The sequence below is a fragment of the Thamnophis elegans genome, chromosome 4 (assembly GCF_009769535.1).
Source record: "Thamnophis elegans isolate rThaEle1 chromosome 4, rThaEle1.pri, whole genome shotgun sequence".
Taxonomy (NCBI): Eukaryota; Metazoa; Chordata; class Lepidosauria; order Squamata; family Colubridae; genus Thamnophis; species Thamnophis elegans.
Window position 1 is genome coordinate 139,028,917 of NC_045544.1, and position 25,184 is coordinate 139,054,100.

General features: G+C 47.5%; 1 protein-coding gene across 2 annotated transcripts; it reads right to left on the reverse strand.

Moving 5' to 3' along the window:
- Positions 1-1,120: 1,120 nt before the first annotated feature.
- Positions 1,121-25,044, reverse strand: NLE1 (notchless homolog 1). 2 transcript variants are annotated; one of them, XM_032214872.1, is made up of 13 exons: positions 24,978-25,044; positions 23,591-23,762; positions 21,666-21,883; positions 16,727-16,806; positions 16,410-16,486; positions 14,156-14,253; positions 12,292-12,484; positions 10,159-10,294; positions 8,530-8,576; positions 7,095-7,297; positions 5,202-5,361; positions 4,443-4,513; positions 1,121-1,789 (listed from the first exon to the last, which is right to left on the reverse strand). In XM_032214872.1, exons 2-13 carry the CDS (start codon positions 23,723-23,725, stop codon positions 1,777-1,779), a joined length of 1,431 nt encoding a protein of 476 aa, XP_032070763.1. In that variant the 5' UTR covers positions 23,726-23,762; positions 24,978-25,044; the 3' UTR covers positions 1,121-1,776. The 2 variants fall into 2 exon arrangements, with proteins under 2 accessions (XP_032070763.1, XP_032070764.1); XM_032214873.1 differs by having other exon boundaries at positions 23,591-23,757; positions 24,978-25,019.
- Positions 25,045-25,184: the final 140 nt, after the last annotated feature.

Sequence of the window (25,184 nt, forward strand, 5' to 3'; positions counted from 1 at the left end):
CCCACCTTTTTCAGGCCTCTTGTAACTACAAGAGGTAGTTGCAAGGTCGTAAACTTGAGAACTATGAATGGTCGTAAACTTGAGAACTAGTTCTATGCAAGTTTCCTTCTTACAATGCAATGGGAAAGGAACAAGGTTATCCCCAAAATAACGAACCACATCATGCTTAACGACCGTGCTGCTCATTGATAGCAGAGTTGCCGTCCACCCCAATTTTGGGGCGTTAAGCAAGAACTACCCTTGCATTATCTCTTTCTGCTGTCAAACAACTCGATTTAAAAACCGGAGATGGGATTTAAAAGGATATAATTAAGAAATATCACCTGCAAAATAAAAATTTTTAAAAAAATTGCAGCGTATAGAAGTCTTGTCGTCTAAGGAGTATTTCTAAGGAGCTTGTGGTGGCCCGCCAGTGGCAGCAGATTCAGAGAGTGAGGAGGGTTGGGGAGGAAACTGGGCCAGTCCTGGAGTCTGATAAGGCTCTGAAGAGGGCTCTGTGTCGGAGGCAGAAAGTGGGCCAGGGCCATCCGATAGTCATCAGCTACCTTTGGAGTAGGAGATAAGTGGGGCAGAATAGCAATAGCAATTACACTTATATACCGCTTCCTAGGGCTTTCAGCCCTCTCTAAGCGGTTTACAGAGTCAGCATAACGCCCCCAACAATCCGGGTCCTCATTTTAGCCACCTCAGAAGGATGGAAGGCTGAGTCAACCTTGAGCCAGTGAGATTTGAACAGCCGAACTGCAGTCAGCTGAAGTAGCCTGCAGTGCTGCACTCTAACCACTGCGCACACTGGGAACAGCTGGAGCCTGTTCCCAGTGTGCGCATGCACAGAGTTGCCAGACGACGGGAACAGCTAAAGAACAGGGGTCGACTTGGGAGTAAGGCCACAGGTGGACGGTGAATGTATTCCCTCCCATAGGGAATACAAGAGGAGCGAAAGGGGAGTGGAGTTTGCAGGAGGCAATTAATTCACTTCATTGGTTCGTGACTCTCCGAGGCTCCTTGCCAAGTTCTGCAGAGATCGGCCTGGCAGCTCTTCAAGCCAGATAAGGTCTGTGACTGTAAATCCTCCCTGGAAAGACTTTGCTGGAGGTGAAGGAGCAGAATTCACAGTCAATTAAGAAAAGGGGTTTTTGTCGGGACAAGGAGTTTGCTTCAGGCTCTTGGGAAGCCTAGATCAGAACACAGATTTCCTGCCAGCCTCTGTTGTGTTTTGGCCGACTCCATTCCATCTTTGCTTCTTCATTTTACCAAACGTTAGCCAAAATTGTGTCTGCTTTGCACTATATTTTCTTTCCTCTCTGAATATTTTTCTGGTGGTCTTTCGGTCTCCTTAGATAATTTTTTTTTTTTTTAAAGTGTTTGAAATATTTAAGTTCAGCCAAGCCTGTCGATACCTTTATTTCATTTCTTGAACGTCCCAATTCTTTCTGTACTCACTTCGGAGTCTGCTATTTGAGGGAATGAGATAATTATATCCATCTTATTGGCAGGAATCCAAAGCAAAGGAATAGTGGCTTATTCGTGACCAGGATGGTTCATAACCCAAGGTGAAACGTGGTCCGAAGATCTTCAGCATCCTTGTGGATAGTAACATGGATGAAAATATTCAATATATTTTTCTCTTGTGAGCGATATAAAAGGAAGCTGTCTGTCAAGTATTCTGTACAATGGCCCCCATTCTCAAACCCCCAAATCTTCCCTAAAACAGGAGGAGGAGCAGACTAAAGTTAGCGCCAGGAAAGAATTTCGAAAAGTTCTCCAGTCCTTCTGCTATCGTCTCCAACTGTTGGAAAGAAGAGAAAAATGCTTGAGAACTTGGCCTTGAAGTCCACGCAATTTGAAAACTGCCAACGGTTGAGAAACATTGAATTAAGAGTAAAATGTTTTATTCTAAAGATTTATATGGGGGTCCTTAATGCTCTCTGAACCTGGTTGTTTTTTCCAAGGTGGACATTACTCAACTCGGTAATATCATCAGTACCAGAAGGGAGCGGGGTTTGTGCGGGGAAGAGGAGGAGGAGGAGGAGAAAGAAGGAGGAAGAGGAGAGGAGGAGGAGGAAGAAGAAGTGGAGGAGAAAGTGGAGGAAAAGGAGGAGGGAGAGGAAAAGGAGGAAAAGGAAGAGGAAAAGGAGAAAGAGAAAGAGGAGGAGAGGGAGGAGGAAAAGGAGGAGGAGAAAGGGAAGGAAGAGGAGAAAGGGGAGGAAAAGGGAAGGAGAATGAGAATGAGAAAGAGGAGGAAAAGGAGGAGGAGAAAGAGAAGGAGAGAGAGGAGGAGGAGGAGAGAGAGGAGGAGGAGAGGGAGGAGGAAAAAGGAGAAAGAGGAGGAGGAGAGGGAGAATGAGAAAGAGGAGGAAAAGGAGGAGAAAGAGAAGGAAGAAAAAGAGGAGGAGGAGGGGGAGGAGGAAAAGGAGAAAGAGAAGAAGGGGGAGAGGGAGAATGAGAAAGAGGAGGAAAAGGAGGAGGAGAAAGAGAAGGAGGAGAAAGAGGAGGAGAGGGAGGAGGAAAAGGAGAAAGAGAAGGAGGAGAAGGAGAATGAGAAAGAGGAGGAAAAGGAGGAGGAGAAAGAGAAGAAAAAGAGGAGGAGGAGAGGGAGGAGGAAAAGGAGAAAGAGGAGGAGAGGGAGAATGAGAAAGAGGAGGAAAAGGAGGAGGAGAAAGAGGAGGAGGAGAAAGAGGAGGAGGAGAGGGAGGAGGAAAAGGAGAAAGAGAAGGAGGAGAGGGAGAATGAGAAAGAGGAGGAAAAGGAGGAGGAGAAACAGAAGGAGGAGAAAGAGGAGGAGAAGAGGGAGGAGGAAAAGGAGAAAGAGAAGGAGAGGGAGAATGAGAAAGAGGAGGAAAAGGAGGAGGAGAAAGAGAAGGAGGAGAAAGAGGAGGAGAGGGAGGAGGAAAAGGAGAAAGAGAAGGAGGAGAGGGAGGAGGAAGAGGAGAAACAGAAGGAGGAGAAGGAAGAGGAGAAAGAGGAAGAAAAGGAGAAGAAACAGAAGGAGGAAGAGGAGGAGAGGAAGAGGAAGACTATGACAACTGTAGGGTCCTTGCTGGTCTCTTAAGCTTGGCGATTTTCTCACAGACGTTTCCTTACCCAACTACACCATCGGTACTAGAACAGAGTAGAATTTCCTCTCTGTTTACGTACAAGCAGCTTGCCCCGTCACTGTTGGTGGAAGAGTTTTTGTTGGTTCCTGTTTTAGGTTGCTCCTTACCTTTTGGTTGTTTGGTTGAGTTGGTGATTCCTTCATTGGGGCACTGCACTGAGAGGGCAAGCCACTGGTACATAAACAGAGAGAGTGAAAACCCTCCTCCCTTCTAGCACTGATGATATTCTCTAGTTGGGTAAGGAAACGTCTGCGAGAAAACAACCCAGGTTAGGGACTCACAAAGACGCCATAGATTTCCTCTTCCCCTTTCTCCTCCTCCTTCCCTTGTCTTTCTCACTCCACACACACACATCTTTCTAGCATGGATGACATTACCTAGTTGGGTAATAAAATATCTGCAAAATCCCGCACCAAACTCAAAAATTGCCCGGGAAGCCACAGTTCCCCTCCTCTTCCTCCTCCTAGACCCCAAAATTCACCACACACCCACCCGAGTTACAAATATTCTCTTCTATCGGTAAATATTTATATTGTATAAAATATTTTTAAAATAGATTAGACAGGAGAGAGAAACTAATTGTGTATTAGGAGTCAATTGGATCAGTGGCTATAGAAATGGAATAAAAACAAAATGAAATGTGCATACAGGCTGCATCAACAGAGGGATAGAATCATGTGAAAAGTTAATACCACTTTACAAGGCCTTGGTGAGGCCACACTTGGAATACGGCATCCAGTTTTGGTTGCCACAATGTGAAAAAGATGTGGAGACTCTAGAAAGAGTGCAGAGAAGAGCAACAAAGAGGATTAGGGGACTAGGAGGCTAAAACATATGAAGAACGGTTGCAGGAACTGGGGATGTCTAGTTTAATGAAAAGAAGGACCAGGGGAGACATGATAGCAGCCTTCCAATATCTCAGGGGATGCCCCAAAGAAGATTTGGGAGCCAAGCTATTCTCCAAGGCACCTGAGGGTAGAACAAGAAGCAATGGATGGAAACTAATCAAGGAGAGAAGCAACTTAGAACTAAGGAGAAATTTCCTGACAGTGAGAACAATTAACCAGTGGAACAACTTGCCACCAGAAATTGTGAATGCTCCAACACTGGAAGTGTTTAAGAAGAGATTGGATAACCACTTGTCTGAAGTGGTGTAGGGTTTACTGCCTAAGCAGGGGGTTGGGCTAGAAGACCTCCAAGGTCCCTTCCAATTGTATTCTGTTCAAATACAATTACATGTGCAATTCCACCAGGTGTGCCTGGGATGCTCTTAACAACGAAGACATTTGAGCCTGGCCATCTTAATTAAAAAAAGACAGAGGGAGGAGAAAAAAAACAGCTTACATCCGAAGGCATTTGTCCTTCCCTCCACTTGCGACACGTTGGCCATCGGGACTCCAGTCTACCGCAAACACCTGGAAAGGCAGGTATCACAAAAGCAGAACAACAACTGCAGTGAGGAAGTTGAAACAACTTTGAGTTGAACCCCTCCCTTCCCCTCCCACCAGACACGAGAGAAAACAGAAATACGTTTCTCGGGGATCACACCTATGGAATTTCAGACCCATCTTGAGGACTAGAAAATTTGTATCAAGAGCTGCTAATTTGTCATAGAGAAAAATAGTCTATAAAACAGTGCTTGGTACAATACTAAAGTCTACACGATCCTACCCTTTCATGTGGCTAACCAGATCAGTGTTTCTCAAAATCAGAAATTTTAGGAAGAGTGGACTTCAAGTCCCAGAATCCTCCAGCTAGTATGCTTTAAGAGGGGAGGACTTCCACTCCCAGAATTCCCCAGCCAGCATGCTTTAAGATAGGTGGGCTTCCACTCCCAGAATCCCCCAGCCATCATGCTTTAAGAGGGGTGGGCTTCCACTCCCAGAATCCCCCAGCCAGCATCCTTTAAGAGGAGTGGGCTTCCACTCCCAGAATGCCCCAGCCAGCAGGCTTTAGATGAAATGGATATCCACCTATCCCAGGGGAATTCTGGAAGTTGAAGTCCATATACAGTATTGCAAACTTGTTGAGTCGAGAAATACGGTTCTAGATGACCGCAAACCCCATCCTCCTCTTGGCCTCCAAGGGGGAAACCAGCCATACCTCATCGGCATGTCCCGGCAGATCGACGGCCAACTTCTGTGTCTTGGCATCCCACACTTTGAGGGTGCTGTCACTGCTTCCACTGACCAGCAGGCGGCTGTCGGCCGACCACGCAATCTGGTACACGGCAGAGACGTGTCCCCGCAGGGAGCTGAGATACCTGGGGGTCGGAAACGGCCCGTTACAGTGGAATTCCCTGCCCCACTCGTTTCCCCAAGCCTGCCTCTTTTTATTTTCTTATTATTGGTCGTCCTTGATTTACAACCATTCGTTCAGTGACCGGCATTGGAAAAAGCGACTTATTGCTTTTTTCCCGCACTTATGACCTTTTGCGTCATCCCCATGGTGTCAAGGGATCACAATTCGGATGCTTGGCAAACTGGTTCATATTTATGACGGTCGCAGGGTCCCAGGGTTATGCGATCCTCTTTTGTGACCTTCTGACCAGCAAAGTCGACGGGGAAGCCAGATTCACTTAACGACCATGTTGCTAACTTAACAACGGCAGTGATTCCCTGAACAATCGTGACGAGAACGGACGTTGACAAGGATGACCTATATTGTATGCATCCCTGCTCACCACAGAATCTGTCTGTCTGTCTGATCTATCTATCTATGTATATCTATCTATCTATCCATCCATCCATCCATCCAATCCATCCATCCATCTATATCTATGTATATCTATCTATCCATCCATCTATCATCTATCCATCCATCTATCTATATGTCTGTCTATCTATCTATCTATCTATCTATCTATCTATCTATCTATCTATCTATCTATCATCTATCTATCTATCTATCTATCATTATCTATCTATCATTATCTATCTATCTATCTATCTATCTATCTATCTATCTATCTATCTATCTATCTATCATCTATCTATCTATCATTATCTATCTATCTATCATTATCTATCTATCCATCCATCCATCCATCCATCCATCCATCCATCCATCCATCTGTCTATCTATATCTATGTATATCTATCTATCCATCCATTCATCTATCTATCATCACCCGCGAATCAGCTGTTTTGTGAACGGAGTGGGCCCAGCTGATCCGATTAAGGGCCAAGAAGCCCTGAGGTGACCGGGGACGGGAAGGGCTGCCCCCTGTTCTGGCTAAACCCACCTCTTCACTAGGGCTGATTTTCAGAGGAGGGTTTATATTTTTGCCCACCGTGAAAATCTGGCATGGCCTTAAGTTTCAGGACAGGTTGTATTTTCGGGGAAACACGGTAGAACATGTCCTCAACACCACGAGTCACTCCAGAAATGTCCTCCAGAAAAACCTCACCACATCTGGATGGATGTGCGTCCAAAGTAAGGAAGGAAGATCTCCAGAATGTTCCAGAACCCCCACCCCACTGTTGTGGCCCACCAACGTCCAGCAGAGCTGGCAGCAGATTCGGACAGTGAGGAGGGTTGGGGAGGAAGATGGGCCGGTCTTGGAGTCTGGGGAAGGCTTGGATGAGGGCTCTGTGTCAGAGGCAGAGATGAGGCCAGGGCCGTCTGACAGTTACCAGCTGCCTTCGGAGTCGGACTCAGTGAGGCAGAAGAACAGCTGGAGCCTGTTCCCAGTGTGCGCATGCGCAGAGTTGCCAGACGAAGGGAAGAGCTAAAGAACAGGGGTCGACTTGGGAGAAAGGCCACAGGTGGACAGTGAATGGCCCCTCCCAGAGGAAATAAAAGAAGAGCGAAAGGGGAGTGGAGTTTGCAGGAGACCATTAGTTCCCATAGGGAATAAAAGAGGAGCGAAAGGGGAGTGGAGTTTGCAGGAGACACTTCATTGTCAATTAAATAAAAGGGGTTTATCGGGACGAGGACTCAGCTTCGTGCTGCTGGGGAAGCCTAGGTGAGAAATCCCCCCCAAATTCAACCTACTTCCCGCTCCGTCCATCCCAAAGCTTGATTGACTTGTCGAAGGAGGCGCTGGCGATGGTGCGGGTGTCAGGGGAGAAGAGGACTTGATTGATTAGCGCCTGATGGCCCGTCATTCTTGTCAATGGCTTCTTATCTTCGGCGGGAATCCATAGAAACAAAGTGAAGTCATCCGACCCAGAGACCAACCTTTCTGGTCCTTGGCCCTGGGGGAAGAAAAAAGGGGAAAAAAGTGACTTTTGCATTGAAAAAGAGAAGATTTTGAAGCAGCCAAGGATTTATTTATCAGCCCAGCATAAAACGATTCAAAACAATCTTTGAACACTTTCCATCTTAAATATCTACCACATTTTTCAGAGTATACGATGAACCTCCCCCCCAAAAGAGGGTGAAAATCTGGGTGCATCTTATATACTGAATACAGCATTTTTTGGCCTCCTGAAACAATACAATAGCAGACTTGGAAGGGACCTTGGAGGTCTTCTAGTCCAACCCCCTACCTAGGCAGGAAACCCTATACCGTTCCAGACAAATGGCTATCCAGCATCTTCTTAAAGGCTTCCACTGTTGGGGCATTCACAACTTCTGGAGGCAACTTCTGTTCCACGGATTAATTGTTCTGACTGTCAGGAAATTCCTCCTCAGTTCTAAGTTGCTTCTCTCCTTGATTAGTTTCCACCCATTGCTTCTTGTCCTACCCTCAGGTGCCTTGGAGAATAGCTTGACTCCCTCTTCTTTGGGGCAGCTCCTGAGATATTGGAAGACTGCTATCATGTCTCCCCTAGTCCTTCTTTTCATTCAACTAGACATACCCAGTTCCTGCAACTGTTCTTCATATGTTTTATCCTCCAGTCCCCTTAATCCTCTTTCTTGCTCTTCTCTGCACTCTTTCTAGAGTCTCAACATCTTTTTCACATCATGGCGACCAAAACTGAATGCTGTATTCCATGTGTGGTGTTACCAAGGCATTATAAAGTGGTATTATATAAACCCTGCTCCCTATTGCAAAAATGGACCTGCAGAGGTTTTGGGAGGCCTGCAAAGTGTTCCTAGGGGCTGGGGGACAAAATCAAGTGAAAAATGGGCTGCTTCTTGCTCGTTTTGCCCTCCCCCCCCCCCGCCGCCCCAGGAGCACTCCACAAGCCTCCTAAAGGCTATGCATGCCCTTTTCTTTTGGCAAAAAACCAGGCCTGTTTTTGCCCCCCCCCAACCCCCCAGGAGCACTTTGCAAGCCTCTCAAACTCTCTGCATGTCCCAAATTTTTCACAAAAAAAAAAACGAGGCGCACAGAGGGTTTGGGAGGTCTGCACAGTGCAAAAACCTTTTTTTTCTTTTAAATTTACCTCTTCAAAATCTTGGTGCGTCCTATACTCCAAAAATACGGTAATATCGGATTTCTATTTTTTTTTTAAAAAAAATATATGTGTGGGACCCTTACCCGAATTTGACTGTACCTCAAGAGTGCGTTTTGCTTGATCTCTGCCACTGTAGGAAAAGCAAAGCGAAGGATAAATAGGATACGTGGATGTTACAGGTAGTTCTTTAATTAATGGCAATTGATTAGAATCAGAGCGGAACTGGATGGGACCTTCGAGGCCTTCTAGTCCAACCCCCCTATATCATTTCAGACAGGTGGCTGTCCACTCTCTTCTTAAAAACCTCCAGTGTTGGGGGCACCCACAGTTTCTGGCGGCAAGTTGTTTCACTGGTTAATTGTCCTCACTATGAGGGAGTTTCTCCTTAATTGCCGGTTGCTTCTCTCCCTGATTAGTTTCTATCCATTGTTTCTTCTGCTGCCTTTTTGGTACTTGGCAAAATAAATTGACCCCCTCCTCTTTGGGGCAGCCCCTCAAATACTGGAATATTACAATCACGTGACCGCTGGTCCTTCTTTTCTCTAGCTAGCCAGGCCCAAATCCTGCAACTGTTCATATGTTTTAGTCTCCAGGCCTTTAATCATCTTAGTTGGTCTTCTTTGGGCTTTTTCTAAAGTCTCAACTTATTTGATTTTGATTAAACTCTGCCAGTGAATTGCATGACATGATGCTTGGAGGATTCTGGGAGTGGAAGTCCACCCCTCTTAAAACAGGCTGGCTGGGGAATTCTGGGAGGAAGCCCTCCCCTCTTAAAGCATGCTGGTTGGGGGATTCTGGGAGAGGAAGTCCACCCCTCTTAAAGCATGGTGGCTGGGGGATTGTGGAAGTGGAAGCCCATCCCTCTTAAAGCATAGTGGCTGGGGGATTCTGGGAGAGGAAGTCCACCCCTCTTAAAGCATGATGCCTGGGGGATTCTGGGAGTAGAAGTCCATCCCTCTTAAAGCATGCTGGCTGGGGGATTCTGGGAGTGGAAGCCCACCCCTCTTAAAGCATGATGCCTGAGGGATTCTGGGAGTAGAAGTCCATCCCTCTTAAAGCATGCTGGCTGGGGGATTCTGGGAGTGGAAGTTCTCCCCTCTTAAACCTTCTGGCTGGGGGATTCTGGGAGTGGAAGTCCACCCATCCTAAAGCTTGCTGGATGGGAAATTCTGGGAGTGGAAGCCCATCCCTCTTAAAGCCTGCTGGCTGGGGAATTCTGGGAGTGGAATTCCACCCATTTTAAAGCATGCTGGCTGGGGGATTCTGGGAGTGGAAGTGCATCCCTCTTAAAGCATTGCTGGCTGGGGAATTCTGGGAGAGGAAGTCCATCCCTCTTAAAGCATTCTGGCTGGGGAATTCTGGGAGTGGAAGTCCTCCCCTCTTAAAGCATTCTGGCTGGGGGATTCTGGGAGTGGAAGTCCTCCCCTCTTAAAGCATTCTGGCTGGGGGATTCTGGGAGTGGAAGTCCTCCCCTCTTAAAGCATTCTGGCTGGGGAATTCTGGGAGTGGAAGTCCTCCCCTCTTAAAGCATGCTGGCTGGGGAATTCTGGGAGTGGAAGCTCACCCCTCTTAAAGCATGCTGGCTGGGGGATTCTGGGAGTGGAAGTCCTCCCCTCTTAAAGCATTCTGACCCGCGGATTTTGGGAGTGGAAATCCACCCCTCTTAAATTCCCAGGTTATTTGGAGAACTCAAAAGTGCCAGATTCTCTTACGCGATCCGCTCAAATCCTGGGGGTTGATAGAAGCTTTGGCTGGCTCAAAGGCTCCCGTCCGGAGGACATAATCCGTGCTGAGAGCCATGGTGTTGACCCAGTGGGCGTGGCCCTGCAGGGTTCGGCACAGGATGCCCTAAGGATGACGAAAAAAACAAGGCATCAATCGCTCCCCTTCATTCATTCTCTGCAGGGACCCCACCCCCTTTTGAAAAGATGCTAAGCCCCCTTGACTCATCCCTCCAAATGTGGCTGCTGTCTGTATCTCTGCAGGGAAGTAGACAGGAAGCACTGCTCTAGTGGTTAAGGCATCTTAAGTGGGAGACGGTGAGTTCTAGACCTGCCTTAGGCATGAAAGCCAGCTGGGTGATTGTGTCCCAATCACCAGGAGACGGTGAGTTCTAGTCCTGCCTTAGGCATGAAACCCAGCTGGGTGATTGTGTCCCAATCACCAGGAGATGGCGAGTTCTAGTCTCCCCTTTGGCATGAAAGACAGTGGATGACTTTGGGCCTGTCATTCTCTCTCTGCCCATCTCACCTCACAGGGTTGTTGTTGTTGTAAGGAGCAGGGACGTGCAGTCACTAGAGGCAAGGGAGGTGGGGCCTCACGAGTCTCCTCAGGGATAGGAAAGAATTTTAAATAATTTTTAAAAAATAATTAAAGCCAGGGTAGTTGCTACCAGATTTCAAGTCACAGTGGCTTGGTGTCTGTTCTCAGTATTAACTAGGAGGAGGCCAGAGAACTAGGGGCCTCTTTTGCATAAGGAATTTTTCGCCTTTTAAGAGTTAAGCAAGGGTTAACAAGCGAAGAATTCCTTATGCAAATGAGGCACGTATTCTCTCGCCTCCTGTAGAGGGCATTTTTAGAGGCTTTTTAGAATTCTCTGGGAGCAACTAGCTCAGTCTGACAGAGCTCTGGCTTTTCAAGAGGGGAGGGCAGGGCAGGCAGAAGCAGAGTTGAAATCATCTCTGAAACAGCTGGAAAAGGTGTGTGTGGGGGGAGGGGGGAGGAATTCAAAAAGTTTGATCGGAAGGCAGCAGGGGAAGGGGGGGTATGGCACAGGAGCTGCTTTCAAGCCTTTGGAAAATATATCCAATCCAACTTCTGTGTTTGTGTATGAGAGTGAGTGAATGAGAGAGGGATCCAAGTTCTCTGTGTGCGTGTGTCTGTTTGAGAGAGGGGGGAGGGAGGGAGAGAGGGAGGAAGGAGGGGGAGGGAGAAGAAAAAGAATGAAGGAAACTTATTTTGCAAGGGGGAAAAATGCTGTCGCTTTAAATCGGAACTGAGCATGCCTGGCCGTGGAATTCTGGGAGTTGAAGTCCACAAGTCTAAAAAGTGCCTCACCAGGCCTAAAGCTGACCACACGTCACTGGTAAGGAGGAAGGTATATTCACCGCCTTGTGTTATTTAAAAATAATAATGAATGTGGGATAGAAACAAAGATATAAAATAACTAACTGGATAGCCATGCTTCGCGAGGAAACTATGTGATCGAGCTAGGCAGGAGAAATTCGATTCACAATCGGTTGGCTCAGTGATGGTCGGTGATTGGAACACATAGGGGAATGTTGCTCCTGCCACCTTGAATCTGGAAGCAGTTCTATAGGTGGTAGGCGTAGACATTTTGGTGAGGTACCAATATTTAGTACTGTAAGGAGCCCCAGGCCGCTCCTGAGGGAAGGAGTGGAACATCTGCCAGTTTGAACTGAGGTAACAGAATGTGAGGCAACTGGCAGTTGGAACAGAGTTCTTTACGGGTGGGGAGGGGGAGTAGAATGTCTAACTCCTTAGCATCAGAGCGTGTTAATTACTGTATAAGAAATACGAATGATCTGATGGTCATTTGGAAAAATCCTTTCTTAGCGAGCACCTAGAAGCCAAGAGGAACATGCGTGCCAAATTTCAAGTTTGTAGGCGTTACGGTTCTGGAGATTTTGTGATGATGTGAGTGGTGTTTCGCTTTTGTACAAAGAGAATAAACAAATTGGTAATTGCGCTGTGTTGCCTGAGCAAACGAAACACTGATGGGGAGAACATGCAGAGGTGGGAAAAGGGACAGAGGTGCTAATCTATGTTTTATTTTATTTATTCAGATGGTACGATGGCCAGTTCCCCACAACTAGGCAACTTACGTCTTCGGCCCTCCACACTTTGATGGTGCGGTCTTGCGAAGAGGAATACAGCAAGCCGTCGCCCCCCCACCGGAGGCAGGTGACCGACTGAGTGTGGCTGGTGAGGATCTTGTCACAACGGCCCGCCACCGTGTCCCAGATTCGAACGCTGCCGTCTTTGGAAGAGCTGGCTAGGTAGCGACACTCAGGATTCCTGAAGGCAGAGTTAAAAAAAGAGAGAGAGAGGAGGTGTGAAATTTACCCTAAAATAATCAAAAAACAGGCAAAGGTTCAATAAGCCAACTCACTCTATTGCAGAAGGAGAAAAGAGAAATAGAATAGGAGTTGGAAGGGACCTTGGAGGTCTTCTAGTCCAACCCCATGCTTAGGCAGGAAGCCCTATACCATTTCAGACAAATGGTTATCCAATCTCTTCTTAAAATCTTCCAGTGATGAAACACCTACAACTTCTGGTGGCAAGTTGTTCCACTGATTAATTGTTCTAACTGTCAGGAAATTTCTCCTCAGTTCTAAGTTGCTTCTCTCCTTGATTAGTTTCCACCCATTGCTTCTTATTCTGCCCTCAGATGCCTTGACTCCCTCTTCTTTGGGGCAACCCCTGAGATATTGGAAGACTGCTATCATGTCTCCCCTAGTCCTTTTTTTCATTAAACTAGACATTCCCAGTTCCTGCAACCATTCTTCATGTTTTACTCTCCAGTCCCCTAATCCTCTTTGTTGCTCTTCTCTGCACTCTTTCTAGAGTCTCCGCATCTTTTCTACATCGTGGCGACCAAAACTGAATGCAAATATTCCAAGTGTTGCCTTACCAAGGCCTTGTAAAGTGGTATTAACCCTTCACGTGATTTTGATTCTCTCCCTCTGTTGATGCAGCCTAGAACTGTGTTGGCTTTTTTGGCAGCTGCTGCACACGGCTGGCTCCCATTTAAACGGTTCTCCACTAGGACTCCAAGATCCCTGATTCACAGTTACTACTATTGAGCAAGGTACCACCTATTCTGTACCTGTGCATTTCGTTTTTCTTGCCTAAATGTAGAACCTGCATCTTTTCATCATTGAATTTCATTTTGTTCAAGTCTGTCAAGTTATGCGGCCTAGAAACGTGTTGGCTTTTTTGGCTGCTACAGCACACGGCTGGCTCATATTTAAGTGGTTGTCCACTAGGACTCCCAAGATGGCTGTGGCCTCCATCTTGACTTTTGTGCATGTCTTTAGTGTGCTGAGTAGAGTACTGGATATTTTTCCTGCACCTTAGGAAATGCAGGAATTATAGGAAAGAAATAGTGCACAATTGTGATTTAAGCCAAGACATTGATTTAACCTAGAATTGTGGTTTAAGCCACCAATGCAATTTAAGCCATGACTGGAATTTAAGCCACGATTGTAAGATCCTTCAGTTTAGAAGTGCAGCGCCAGGGAAGATAGTGTGTGTGTGTGTGTGTGTGTGTGTGTGTGTGTGGTGGGTTTCAAAAATTTTTCGAACCTACTCTGTGGGTGTGGCCTCCTTTGTGGGAGTGGCTTGCCGGCCTGTGACCTGGTGGGAGTGGCTTGCTGGCCATGTGTTCTCTCTCTCTCTCTCTCCTTCCTTTTGTCTCTCTGTCCCTTGTTCCTTTTTTTCTTTCATCTCTCTCACTTTTTCTTTTTTTCTTTCTTTCTCTTTCTCTCTCTCTGTGTGTCAGTGGTGGGTTTCAAAAGTTTCTGGAACCTCTTCTGTAGGTGTGGCCTGCTTTCTGGGTCCACTGGTGGAACCTCTTCTAACTGGTTCGGTAGATTTGATGAACTGGTTCTACCGAATAGGTGCGAACTGGTAGGAACCCACCTCTGGTGTGTGTGTGTGTGTGTGTTTGTGCGTGTGGTGACTTACAAATGCAGAGGTTCCCAGCACAGCGAAGTGATCCACTTGGAGTGACCCACCAGGGTACGGCCAATTTGGATCCCGGTGCTTGGATCCCAGAGCATTATCTGCAAAAAAAAAGGTTCATGTTAAGAAACACTTTCTTGAAAACTGTTTATGCAGAGCTGGCTAAATTGTCTGCTATAATGAAAGGGGAAAAAAACCACACAATTACTTTTGTTTCTATTTGGAAACCACTTCTGGACTTTCTGCTCGTGGTGGTGGGGAAAAAAAGGGAAACTTTGATTTCGGGTTTTACCGATTAGATAAGATTTGTTGATATAGAAATACCTAATTTATGCTACAATGTACAAGTAAAAGGTTGAGATGGCGACGATCCAAGATGGCGACTGCTGGTGCCGTCGGGAGTCTCCTTTCGCCGCTGGAACCCTCTTCGCAATCCTGGAAGGGTTCTGGGTTCTCTGGCCTTCCTGGGCTCCTCTGATCGTCGCCTGGATGTTTCTCTGCGATCCTGGGCCTTCCTGGGGCTTCCACCCCCTTTGGAACGATCGGGCGGCCCCGCAGGAGTCTGCGCGCGCGCGCTGGCAAGCCGAGGCTTGAATAAGCGGCGCGGAGCACAGCAGAAGGCAGGTGAGATCTCTTTAAATTAAAATCCTTGCTGAAGCTTTGCTGAAAGTAAAAACTCCTGAATTTCGGATAGAAGGGAGAGAGGAAAAAACACTCCGTTCAGGCCGAGATTGAGGTTAAACTGGGTGGCCACGGGAGCAGCAGGAGGTGTGGCTTCCAAAGATTTCCTCAATCTCCAATAGGCAAGCAGATTAGGTTAATACCCGATGGTTACTCCTCCCACACCTTCTCTTCGGAAACAGTTGAGGTTTAATGGTCCCAAAGATGCTTATTCTGGAGGCAACTGGACTTTCTGGTTTTCCCTTGAAGACGTTTTGCTTTTCCTCCAAGAAGCTTCTTTGGCTCTGACTGGATGGTGGGGAATGGAAGGATTTCTACTCCTTGCAGACAGCTGATCATTTGCATCCTTTTAGAGAGTCCTTGAGGCCACTTGGAGGTTTCTCTGTCTCATCAGGGTCACCTGAGTAGTGCAAATGGGTTTGGAGCCTTTTTGGAGCTGTTGTAGAAGGCTCTCTACCCATTTGCACTAGCGTGGGAATGCTTTGGCCGATTGTAAGGCACGAAAACCGGTCATAAGTCACTTTTTCCCGTGCCGTTGTAACTCCAAACAAGTGGCTGGTAAGTTGAGAACCACCTGCATATGCTTCTAGTCCTCATGAACTTCGGTGTTCTCAAGAGTTGCGTGCTTCACAACGGTTAAGATGGCACGCAACCCACCTCATGACACAGAAACAAATAGCAATAGCAATAGCAGTTAGACTTATATACCGCTTCATAGGGCTTTCAGCCCTCTCTAAGCGGTTTACAGAGTCGGCATATTGCCCCCAACAACAATCCGGGTCCTCATTTTACCCACCTCGGAAGGATGGAAGGCTGAGTCAACCCTGAGCCGGTGAGATTTGAACAGCCGAACTGCAGTCAGCTGAAGTAGCCTGCAGTGCTGCATTTAACCACTGCGCCACCTCGGCCCCAATATTAATGCAAGATCGGGTTTTCAATTCAATTGTACAGAATGTGAAGGATGTGTCTTTGTGTTTTTATTTTTATAGTTATAATGTGCACTGAGGATGGCGCCTGTTTAATTTTGTGGAACGAGGTGCAATGACAATAAACTGAACTAAACGGAGTTGTAAAAAGGGCACAATAATGTGCGTATTGCTGAAGGTCAGTGCCCTAGAATCAGTGATGGGAAATGCAGCTTTCTGCTGTGAATTTTTTAATCTCGTTGCACGCAGACAAAATTCTCCCGAATTCCTTATGATCCCAAAACGTTCCCAGGAGCTCCTAATCCTAATTTCCTCCCTTGTTTTTAATTTTGTTGTGCTATCACATCGCAATGGTGAACAGGTAAAAGATACGATAGCTATAGCAATAGCAGTTAGACTTATATACCGCTTCATAGGGCTTTCAGCCCTCTCTAAGCGGTTTACAGAGTCAGCATATTGCCCCCAACAACAATCCGGGTCCTCATTTTACCCACCTCGGAAGGATGGAAGGCTGAGTCAACCCTGAGCCGGTGAGATTTGAACAGCCGAACTGCAGAACTAGCAGTCAGCTGAAGTAGCCTGCAGTGCTGCATTTAACCACTGCGCCACCTCGGCTCTAACAAAGAAACAAAGCCGAAACGAGTTCTTACCTGCCCGTTCTTACACCCAGATGCCAGTTTCCGTCCATCCGGCGACCAAGCGATGCTCAGCACCCAATGGCGGTGACCTGTGGAGGTATGACGGAGGGAGAGTGAATGCTTGTCCACTAGGACTCCCTCTCACAATTACTACTATTAATTGTAAGTAAGGACAAAAAATTAAAAAATAAAAACTTTTCTGAAAAAACAAAGATGGCCACTTCAATGCCAGCTGGGGAATTCTGGGAGTTGAAGTCCAACCGTCTTCCAGTGGCCGTGACTGGGAAGCTGTTTCCGACACAGTCCTCCTTTCGCATGTCAAGACTCACCCTTGGCTGTAAAATGCGGAGTCTCCGTGTTCAGGTCCCAGAAGCGGACGGTGGTGTCCCCAGAGCCGCTGGCCAAGTACCTGGGGAGGCAAAGTCTAATGCTGACAGAGCTAAGGTGCGGCAGTGGCCAGTGGCCATTCAGGGGGGTGGAAAAAGATGGCAACCGGAGGCCCTCGGTGAGCCCTTCAAGGTAGAAGCTGAAGTCCTACAGATCAGTGGTGGGTTCCACATCCAGCCGCAACCGGTATGTTGCGACGGGGCCGGGCGTCCACCTCGGGCACATGCGCTGCGCACACATGCTATTGTTGGGCTCTTAAGCTCGGTCATTAAACAAATGGTCGTTAAACAAGGACTCCCTGCATTGCTTTTATTATAGGTAGTCCTTGACTTATGACCACAACTGAGCCTGAAATGTTCATTGCTAAGCAAGACAGCTGTTAAGGGAGCTTGCCCCATGGTTATGACTTTTCCTGCCACAGTTGCTAAGCGAATCACTGCAGTTGTTAAGTTAGGAACACGGATGTGAAGTGAATTTGACTTTCCCCATAGGCTCTGTCATGTGGTCACAGGAACACTGCAACCGTCATAAATGTGAGTCCGTTGCCAAGCATCCGAGGTTTGCTCAGGTGACCCCGGGGATGCTACAATGGTCAGGTGTGTGAAAAATAGTCATAACTTAGGAGAAGAGAGCTGATGTCGCGACGACACAACGTGCGATCTTGGTGCAGTCGGATTTCTGCCGCTGGACGGTTCATTCGGACCTAAATCGTCCCGCAGAGACGGTGATTGAGAAGGGCACTTCCTGCTGATCTCAGGAACACCACAAAGTCCCTGAAAGATCCAGGAATAGCGTTTTTTTCCAGTGACAGAAACGCAGCTAATGAAGCTGCTGAAGTTGGGACAGCTCCGGAATGGGAAGAAAGCGGAAGGGAAAGTATGTCAAATTGGTGAGGAAATTTTATTATTAGAGGAAGAGACTACCCAAGAAAAAAAAATTAAGTTAAGATTGAAGACCGAAGACTGTAGGCGGCGAGATTGATCTGCATTGAACTTAGTGTGTTATCCAGTTTCTAATTTTTTTTTTTTCACGGATGGAACTTTTGCAGCGGCTCCCTATTTTTTAAACTGAATGGATTAATTCTTTCTTCTTCTTTTTTCACTTTTGCTTATACCTATGGATTAAAATTCTCCTTTTTTATAATGCTTGATTTGATTGATTGATCTCCATTTAAGGGTTTATTTTTTAAGCTTGGAATATAAAGAAGAAAATAAGAAGGATTACAAAGAGGGTTGTAACAACTGGAGAAAAAGCAGTTTAACATCTACATGAAACCGCTGGGCGAGATCATTCGGAGGCACGGGATAAGATACCACCAATACGCGGACGATACCCAGTTGTATCTGTCCGCCCCGTGCCAACTCAATGAAGCGGTGGACGTGATGAACTGGGGTCTCGAAGCCGTTAGGGACTGGGTGAGAGCTAACAAACTGGTACTCAACCCGGAAAAGACCGAGTGGCTGTTGTGTTTCCCTCCCAATAATTTTGCTAGTGTTCCATCACTCAGGCTGGGGGGCCAAATTTTACACCCCTCAGACAGGGTTCGCAACTTGGGAGTCCTCCTGGACCCACAGCTGACCTTCGACCACCACCTGTCGGCTGTGACCAGGGGGGCATTTGCCCAGGTTCGCCTGGTGCGCCAGTTGCGACCCTACCTGAACCGGGAGGCTCTCACAACGGTCACCCGGGCCCTTGTGACCTCTAGGCTGGAATACTGCAACGTGCTCTACATGGGGCTGCCCTTGAAGAGCATCCGGCGACTTCAGCTAGTCCAGAATGCGGCCGCGTGAGTGATTGTGGGCGCACCGCGGTTCGCCCACATAACACCTATCCTCCGCGAGCTGCGCTGGCTACCTGTTGATCTCCGGGTGCGCTTCAAGGTGCTACTTACCACCCATAAAGCCCTCCATGGTAGTGGATCTGAGTACTTGAGAGACCGCCTCCTGCCAATTACCTCCCTACGACCTATTAGATCACACAGATTAGGCCTCCTCCGAGTTCCATCCGCCAGTCAGTGTCGACTGGCAACTACGTGGAGGAGAGCCTTTTCAGTAGTAGCTCCGACCCTTTGGAACGATCTCCCCGTGGAGATTCGCACCCTCACCACCGTCCAGACCTTCCGCACAGCCCTCAAGACCTGGCTATCCCGTCAGGCCTGGGGATAAAGATTCAAATCCATCCCCACCCGAATGATGAATGAATGTTGTGTTCTATTTTTACTTATGTATTGTCTCATGTCTTGTCTTGTATTCCCCTCCCTATAAATTGTAAGCCGCCCTGAGTCCCCTCAGGGAAAAGGGCGGCCTATAAATAATAAACAAATACAAAAAATACAAAAAGTTACACTGCCACTTACAGGCTGGATACATTGTTTTTTCTTCTTTCTCTTTGATCACTTGAGATTCAAGTTTCTTTCAGTTTGCTTACTGACAGAGATAGTAGGAAGAGCACAAGTTGTTTATACAAGTGCCTTTTGGCAGTTCTATCACTAGCTATTGGAAGGAAGACAACATTTTGACTTGAAAGATAATAAATGAACCTGTTTGAAGTTTATTAAAATAGCCTTGAACCCCATAGTGGCAATTTGTAATGGAAGATGGGTTTTTTTATTTTTATTTATGTTTGTTTGTCCTTGTTCAAAAACAAATAAAAATTGTTTGAATAAAAATGGTCATAACTTCGAACGGTTACTAAAGAAATGGTTGAAAGTCAAGGAATACCTATACAGTTATTAGCATTTTATAGTTGTAACTATACATATATGTATGTATGTATGTATGTATGTATGTATGTATGTATGTATGTATGTACGTACGTACGTATGTATGCACACCACAAAAAAAAATGCACAGGTACAGCATAGGTGGTACCTGGCTCAATAGTAGTAACTGTGAGAGGGATCTTGGAGTCCTAGTGGACAACCATTTAAATAAGAGCCAGCCGTGTGCAGCAGCTGCCAAAAAAGCCAACACAGTTCTAGGCTGCATCAACAGAGGGAGAGAATCAAGATCACGTGAAGGGTTAATACCACTTTATAAGGCCTTGGTAAGGTCACACTTGGAATATCTGCATCCAGTTTTGGTCACCACGATGTAGAAAAGATGTGGAGACTCTAGAAAGAGGGCAGAGAAGAGCAACAAAGCGGATTAGGCGACTGGAGACTAAAACACATGAAGAACGGTTGCAGGAACTGGGAATGTCTAGTTTAATGAAAAGAAGGACCAGGGGAGACATGATAGCAGTCTTCCAATATCTCAGGGGTTGCCCCAAAGAAGATTTGGGAGTCAAGCTATTCTCCAAGGCACCAGAGGGCAGAACAAGAAGCAATGGGTGGAAACTAATCAAGGAGAGAAGCAACTGAGAACTGAGGAGACATTTCCTGACAGTCAGAACAATTAACCAGTGGAACAGAAGTTGCCTCCAGAAGTTGTGAATGCCCCAACACTGCAAGTCTTTTAAGAAGATGTTTGTCTGAAGTGGTGTAGGGTTTCCTGCCTAAGCAGTGGGTTGGACTAGAAAACCTCCAAGGTCCCTTCCAATTCTCCTATTGTATTGTATTCTATTGTAGTTTTTGGAATATTAGACGCACCAAGATTCTGAAGAGGCAAATTTAAAAAAAAGTTTTTGCACCCTGCAGGCTTCACAATCCTTCTGCACGCCTCATTTTTTGTGAAAAATGGGACCTGCAGAGAGTTTGAGAGGCTTGCAAAGTGCTCCTGGGGGGTGGGGGGGGGGCAAAAACAAGAAAAAAATGCCCCGTTTTTTGCAAAAACGGGCCCGTTTTTTTCCCCTTTAGGAAAAAAAGTGCTCCTGGGGGCTGAGCGGGCAAAAAACAGCTCGTTTTTCTCTCGTTTTTGCCCTCCCCACCCCCAGGTGCACTTTGCAAACCTCCCAAACCCTCTGCTTCAGGAGACTAAAAATAGCTGTACCCAGATTTTCTCCCTCTTTTTGGGGGGAAAAAGGCGCATCTTATACTCCAAAAAATACGGTGTCAACTTGTAAAGCGTTTCCATGACTACTAGCGAGTTGACATAGTAAAAGGGAGGAGAATTCCATGCATACCTTTGGCCAGAGTCAGGTCTCATATTCCTACAGCTGCCTGTGTGAAATGCGCATGTTCATAGCCTGCCGCAGCACCTTGTTGGTGGATGTGATTTATGACACAGACGGAAGGGAAGGGATACATGGGTAAAGTTTAAATGCAATTAAGCGGAAGTCAGTTTCAGCTCCGCAGAAGAACATGCCAAAATGTTGATCCTAATAAATGAATGGATTTCTTTTGAACTTTGTCTCGAGGCTCGTAAATTAATTAGGTCATCTTTTGGAAACTTCACATGGTGTGTGTGTGTGTGTGTGTGTGTGTGTGTGTATGTTGTGGGTGTGTATACACACAGTATATACAACAGTTCATTTTGCAACTGTTCAAAGTTACAATGGCATTAGAAAAATGTGACTTATGACCACTTTTTCACACTTACGACCGCTGCAGCGTCCCCAGGATCAAAATTCGGATGCTTGGCAACGGACTCATATTTATGACGGTCACGTGATTCCCCTTTTGCAACCTTCTGACCGGCAAAGTTGATGAGCAAGCCAGATTCAATTAACAACCAACTTAACTGCAGTGATTCTCTTAACAACGGTGGCAAGGATGGCCGTAAAACGGGGCAAAACGCCCTTAACCCACCTTAGTGGCAGACGGGAAGAAGGGAGGGTCAATTTGGAGCAGAAAAGCAAAGTTGGCTGTGTATGATGGATAGCAAGAGAGAGTTTGGGCCTCAACTGTGGTTGTTAAGTCGAGGATCACCTCTATTTATGTCCACAACTGGGGACGTAACTCCCCCCCCCCGGCCCCCGATTCCAAGCTGCGTCTCCTCTTACTTTCCGGTGGGGCTGAAGGCAACTGAGATGACGGCCTCGCTGTGACCCTCCAAGGAGCTGGTGCAACGGGTCACTGCTCGCACCCGGAACACGGCCTGGGGCTGGTAAATGATCTCAACCACCCGCTCCGTCTCCAGGGTCAGTTCGGCCAGGGTCTTCTGCAGGGAGGCCACGATTTCGGACTCCTGGACGTAGAAGGCCAGGGGGACGGGCTCCTCCTTGGAAGGGGAAAGAGGGGGGGAGGGGGCAGGTCAACGCTGGTCATTTTTTACTGTGAACATGATGGGGAGGCGGGTCGGAGGAAGGAGAGGAAGGGAGGAAGAAGACGGAGGGAGGGAGAAAGGAAGGAAGGAGAGAGAGGAGGGGAGGAAGGAAGGTCAGAGGATGGAGAGGAAGGAAGGAGATGGAGAGAGGAAAGGAAGAAAGGAGAGAGAAAGAAGAAGAGGGGAGGAAGGTCAGATGATGGAGAGGAAGAAAGGAGATGGAGGGAGGGAAGGAAGAAAGGAGAGAGAGAGAAGAAGAGGGGAGGAAGGAAGGTCAGAGGATGGAGAGGAAGGAAGGAGATGGAGGGAGGGAAGGAAGGGAGAGAGAAGAAGAGGGGAGGAAGGTCAGATGATGGAGAGGAAAAAAGGAGATGGAGGGAAGGAAGGAAGGAAGGAGGGAGAGAAGGAAGAAAGGAGGGAGAGAGAAGAAGAGGGGAGGAAGGAAGGTCAGATGATTGAGAGGAAGGAAGGAGATGGAGGAAGGAAGGAGAGAGAGAGAAGGAGAGGAAGGGGAACGAAGAAGAAGGGAGGGGGAAAGAAAGGGAAAGAAGGGGCAGGAGGAAGAAAGGATTGATGAGTGAGAAGGAGAGGAAGGGGATAAGAAAGAGGAGGAAGGAAGGAATAGGAGAAAGAAAGGAAGGAAAGAGAGGGGGAGAGGGAGAGGAAGGAAGAAGAAGGAGGAAGGGGAGAGGGAAGGAGAGTGGAGGGAGGAAGGAAGGAGGAGCGAGAAAGGAGGAGGAAGGAAGGAAGGTAGGAAGGATTGAAGGAATGAGAAGGAGAGGAAGGGGATGAGGAAAAGGAGGAGGAAGGGAAATAGGAGAAAGAAAGGAAGGAAGGAAAAAGAGAGAGGGAGGATGGAGGAAGGAGAGGAAGGGGAAGGAAAAAGAAAGGAAGGAAAAGAGAAAGGGGGAGGGAGGGAGGACAGAAGAAGAAAGAGGGGAAGAGGAAGGAGAAAGAGGAGGAGGACAAGGAAGGAAGGAAAGACAGAGGGGGAGGAAGGAAGAATGGAGGAAGGTGAGGAAGAGGAAGGAGAGGAAGGGAAGAGAGGACCAAGGAAGGAGAGGAAGGGGAAGGAGAAGGAAAAAGAAATGAAGGAACGGAAGAGAAAGGGGGAGGAAGGAAGGACAGAAGAAGAAAGAGGGGAAGGAGAAAGAGAAGGAGGAGGAAAAGGAAGGAAGGGGAGGGAGAGAAAGGAAAGAACGAGGAAGGAGTGGAAGGAGAAGGAAGGAAAGAGAAGGAGAGGAAGGGAAAAGAGGGGGAGGAAGGGAGGAGAGAGGAAGAAGAAACAGGGAAAGGGGAAGAAGAAAGAGAAGGAGGAGGAGAAGGAAGGAAGGAAGGGGAGGGAGAAAGGGAGAAAGGAAAGAACGAGGAAGGAGAGGAAGGAGAAGGAAGGAAAGAGAAGGAGAGGAAGGGAAGAGAGGGGGGAGGAAGGAAGGACAGAAGAAGAAAGAGGGGAAGGAGAAAGAGAAGGAGAAGGAAGGAAGGGGAGGGGGAGAAAGGAAAGAATGAGGAAGGAGAGGAAGGAGAAGGAAGGAAAGAGAAGGAGAGGAAGGGAAGAGAGGGAGGAAGGGAGGACAGAGAAAGAGGAAAGAAGGGAAGGGGAAGGAGAAAGAGAAGGAGGAGGGGAAGGAAAGAAGGAAGGAACCCATCCCCCAACTGTACCTTCTCCAAGAGGGTGTTGCAAACCAACTGGAGCTTTTCCGGGGTGATATCAACGGGGACATCAAAGGGGGCGCCCAGAACCTCCCCGGCTTCATCTTTGAACTGGATCAGGAGCCGCTCAATGTCTGCCGTCATTTCGAAACCGCGCAGGGGCTGCTCTTCACACTCTGGCCTGGACACCAACAGGGAGAAACCAAACCTCAACTCAAGGGTGTCCCCCAAAGCATCTACGACCCCCCTGCGAGCTCTCTCTGGGCCACCCCCCCCTTCTCTAAAAAGGAAGATCGCTCTTGTCTTGATTTTCTGCTTCTCCCCTGTCACCCAAGAGATGACGAACCTGGAAGATAGGATAATAAGGTTTGGAAGGGATCTTAGAGGTCTTGTAGTCCAACCCCCTGCTCAAGCAGGAGACCCTATACCCCCCCCCCCCAGAGAGGTGATTGTCCAGCCTCTTCTTAAAAACCACCAACGTTCGCAACTTCTGACTAGTTTAATGTCTAGTTGAATGAAAAGAAGGACTAGGGGAGACATGATAGCAGCCTTCCAATATCTCAGGGGTTGCCCCAAAGAAGAGGGAGTCAAGCTATTCTCCAAGGCACCTGAAGGCAGAACAAGAAGCAATGGGTGGAAACTAATCAAGGAGAGAAGCAACTTAGAACTGAGGAGGAATTTCCTGACAGTGAGGACAATTAATCAGTGGAACAGAAGTTGCCTCCAGAAGTTGTGGATGCCCCAACACTGGAAGTCTTTAAGAAGATGCTGGATAGCCATTTGTCTAGAACAGTATAGGGTTTCCTGCCTAGGCAGGGGGTTGGACTAGAAGACCTCCAAGGTCCCTTCCCACTCTGCTATTGTATTGTATTGTATTGTATTGTATTGTATTGTAATTGTATTAATGAAAAGAAGGACTAGGGGAGACATGATAGCAGTCTTCCACTATCTCAGGGGCTGCTACAAAGAAGAGGAAGTCAAGCTATTCTCCAAAGCACCTGAGGGCAGAACAAGAAGCAATGGGTGGAAACTAATCAAGGAGAGAAGCAACTTAGAACTGAGGAGAAATTTCCTGACAGTGAGGACAATTAATCAGTGGAACAGAAGTTGCCTCCAGAAGTTGTGGATGCCCCAACACTGGAAGTCTTTAAGAAGATGCTGGATAGCCATTTGTCTGAAACGGTATAGGGTTTCCTGCCTAGGCAGGGGGTTGGACTAGAAGACCTCCAAGGTCCCTTCCAACTCTCCTTATTGTGTTATTTCTTGGGACTGTTGTTCCTTCTCTGCTCCCACCACCAGGGCCGCGTGTCTCCACCTCCCCCCCTTTGCAAAATATGGGGGTGCTGCTGCCTTATTTCCCCCCCCCCAATTTTGCAAAAAAACAGACCCTCCTAACCTGCAGCTGGACGCCTCTGCTCCAAGTTGCCTCCACGTGGGAATGGAGGCCGTACGTCATCACATCGCGTCCGGTGCATTTCTGACTCGGCTGCCGCCTGGTGGAGGAACCGGGGATCTTCCGCCAGAAGTTGGGAAAACTTCTCTAAACGTGAGAATTGGCACATCCCGCCCTTCCTGTTCCGGCGTAGCTTCCCCCCCCCCTTTG

Bases quoted from the DNA above. Each gene is read 5' to 3' on its own strand.
- NLE1 (XM_032214872.1), bottom strand. From the start codon at position 23,725: ATGACGGCAGACATTGAGCGGCTCCTGATCCAGTTCAAAGATGAAGCC. The intron at 16,487-16,726 runs GTGAGTCTTGAC...ATACCTCCACAG, and splicing joins TCCGCATTTTACAGCCAAGG to GTCACCGCCATTGGGTGCTG. The intron at 10,295-12,291 runs GTAAGTTGCCTA...CGTCATCCTTAG, and splicing joins AAGTGTGGAGGGCCGAAGAC to GGCATCCTGTGCCGAACCCT.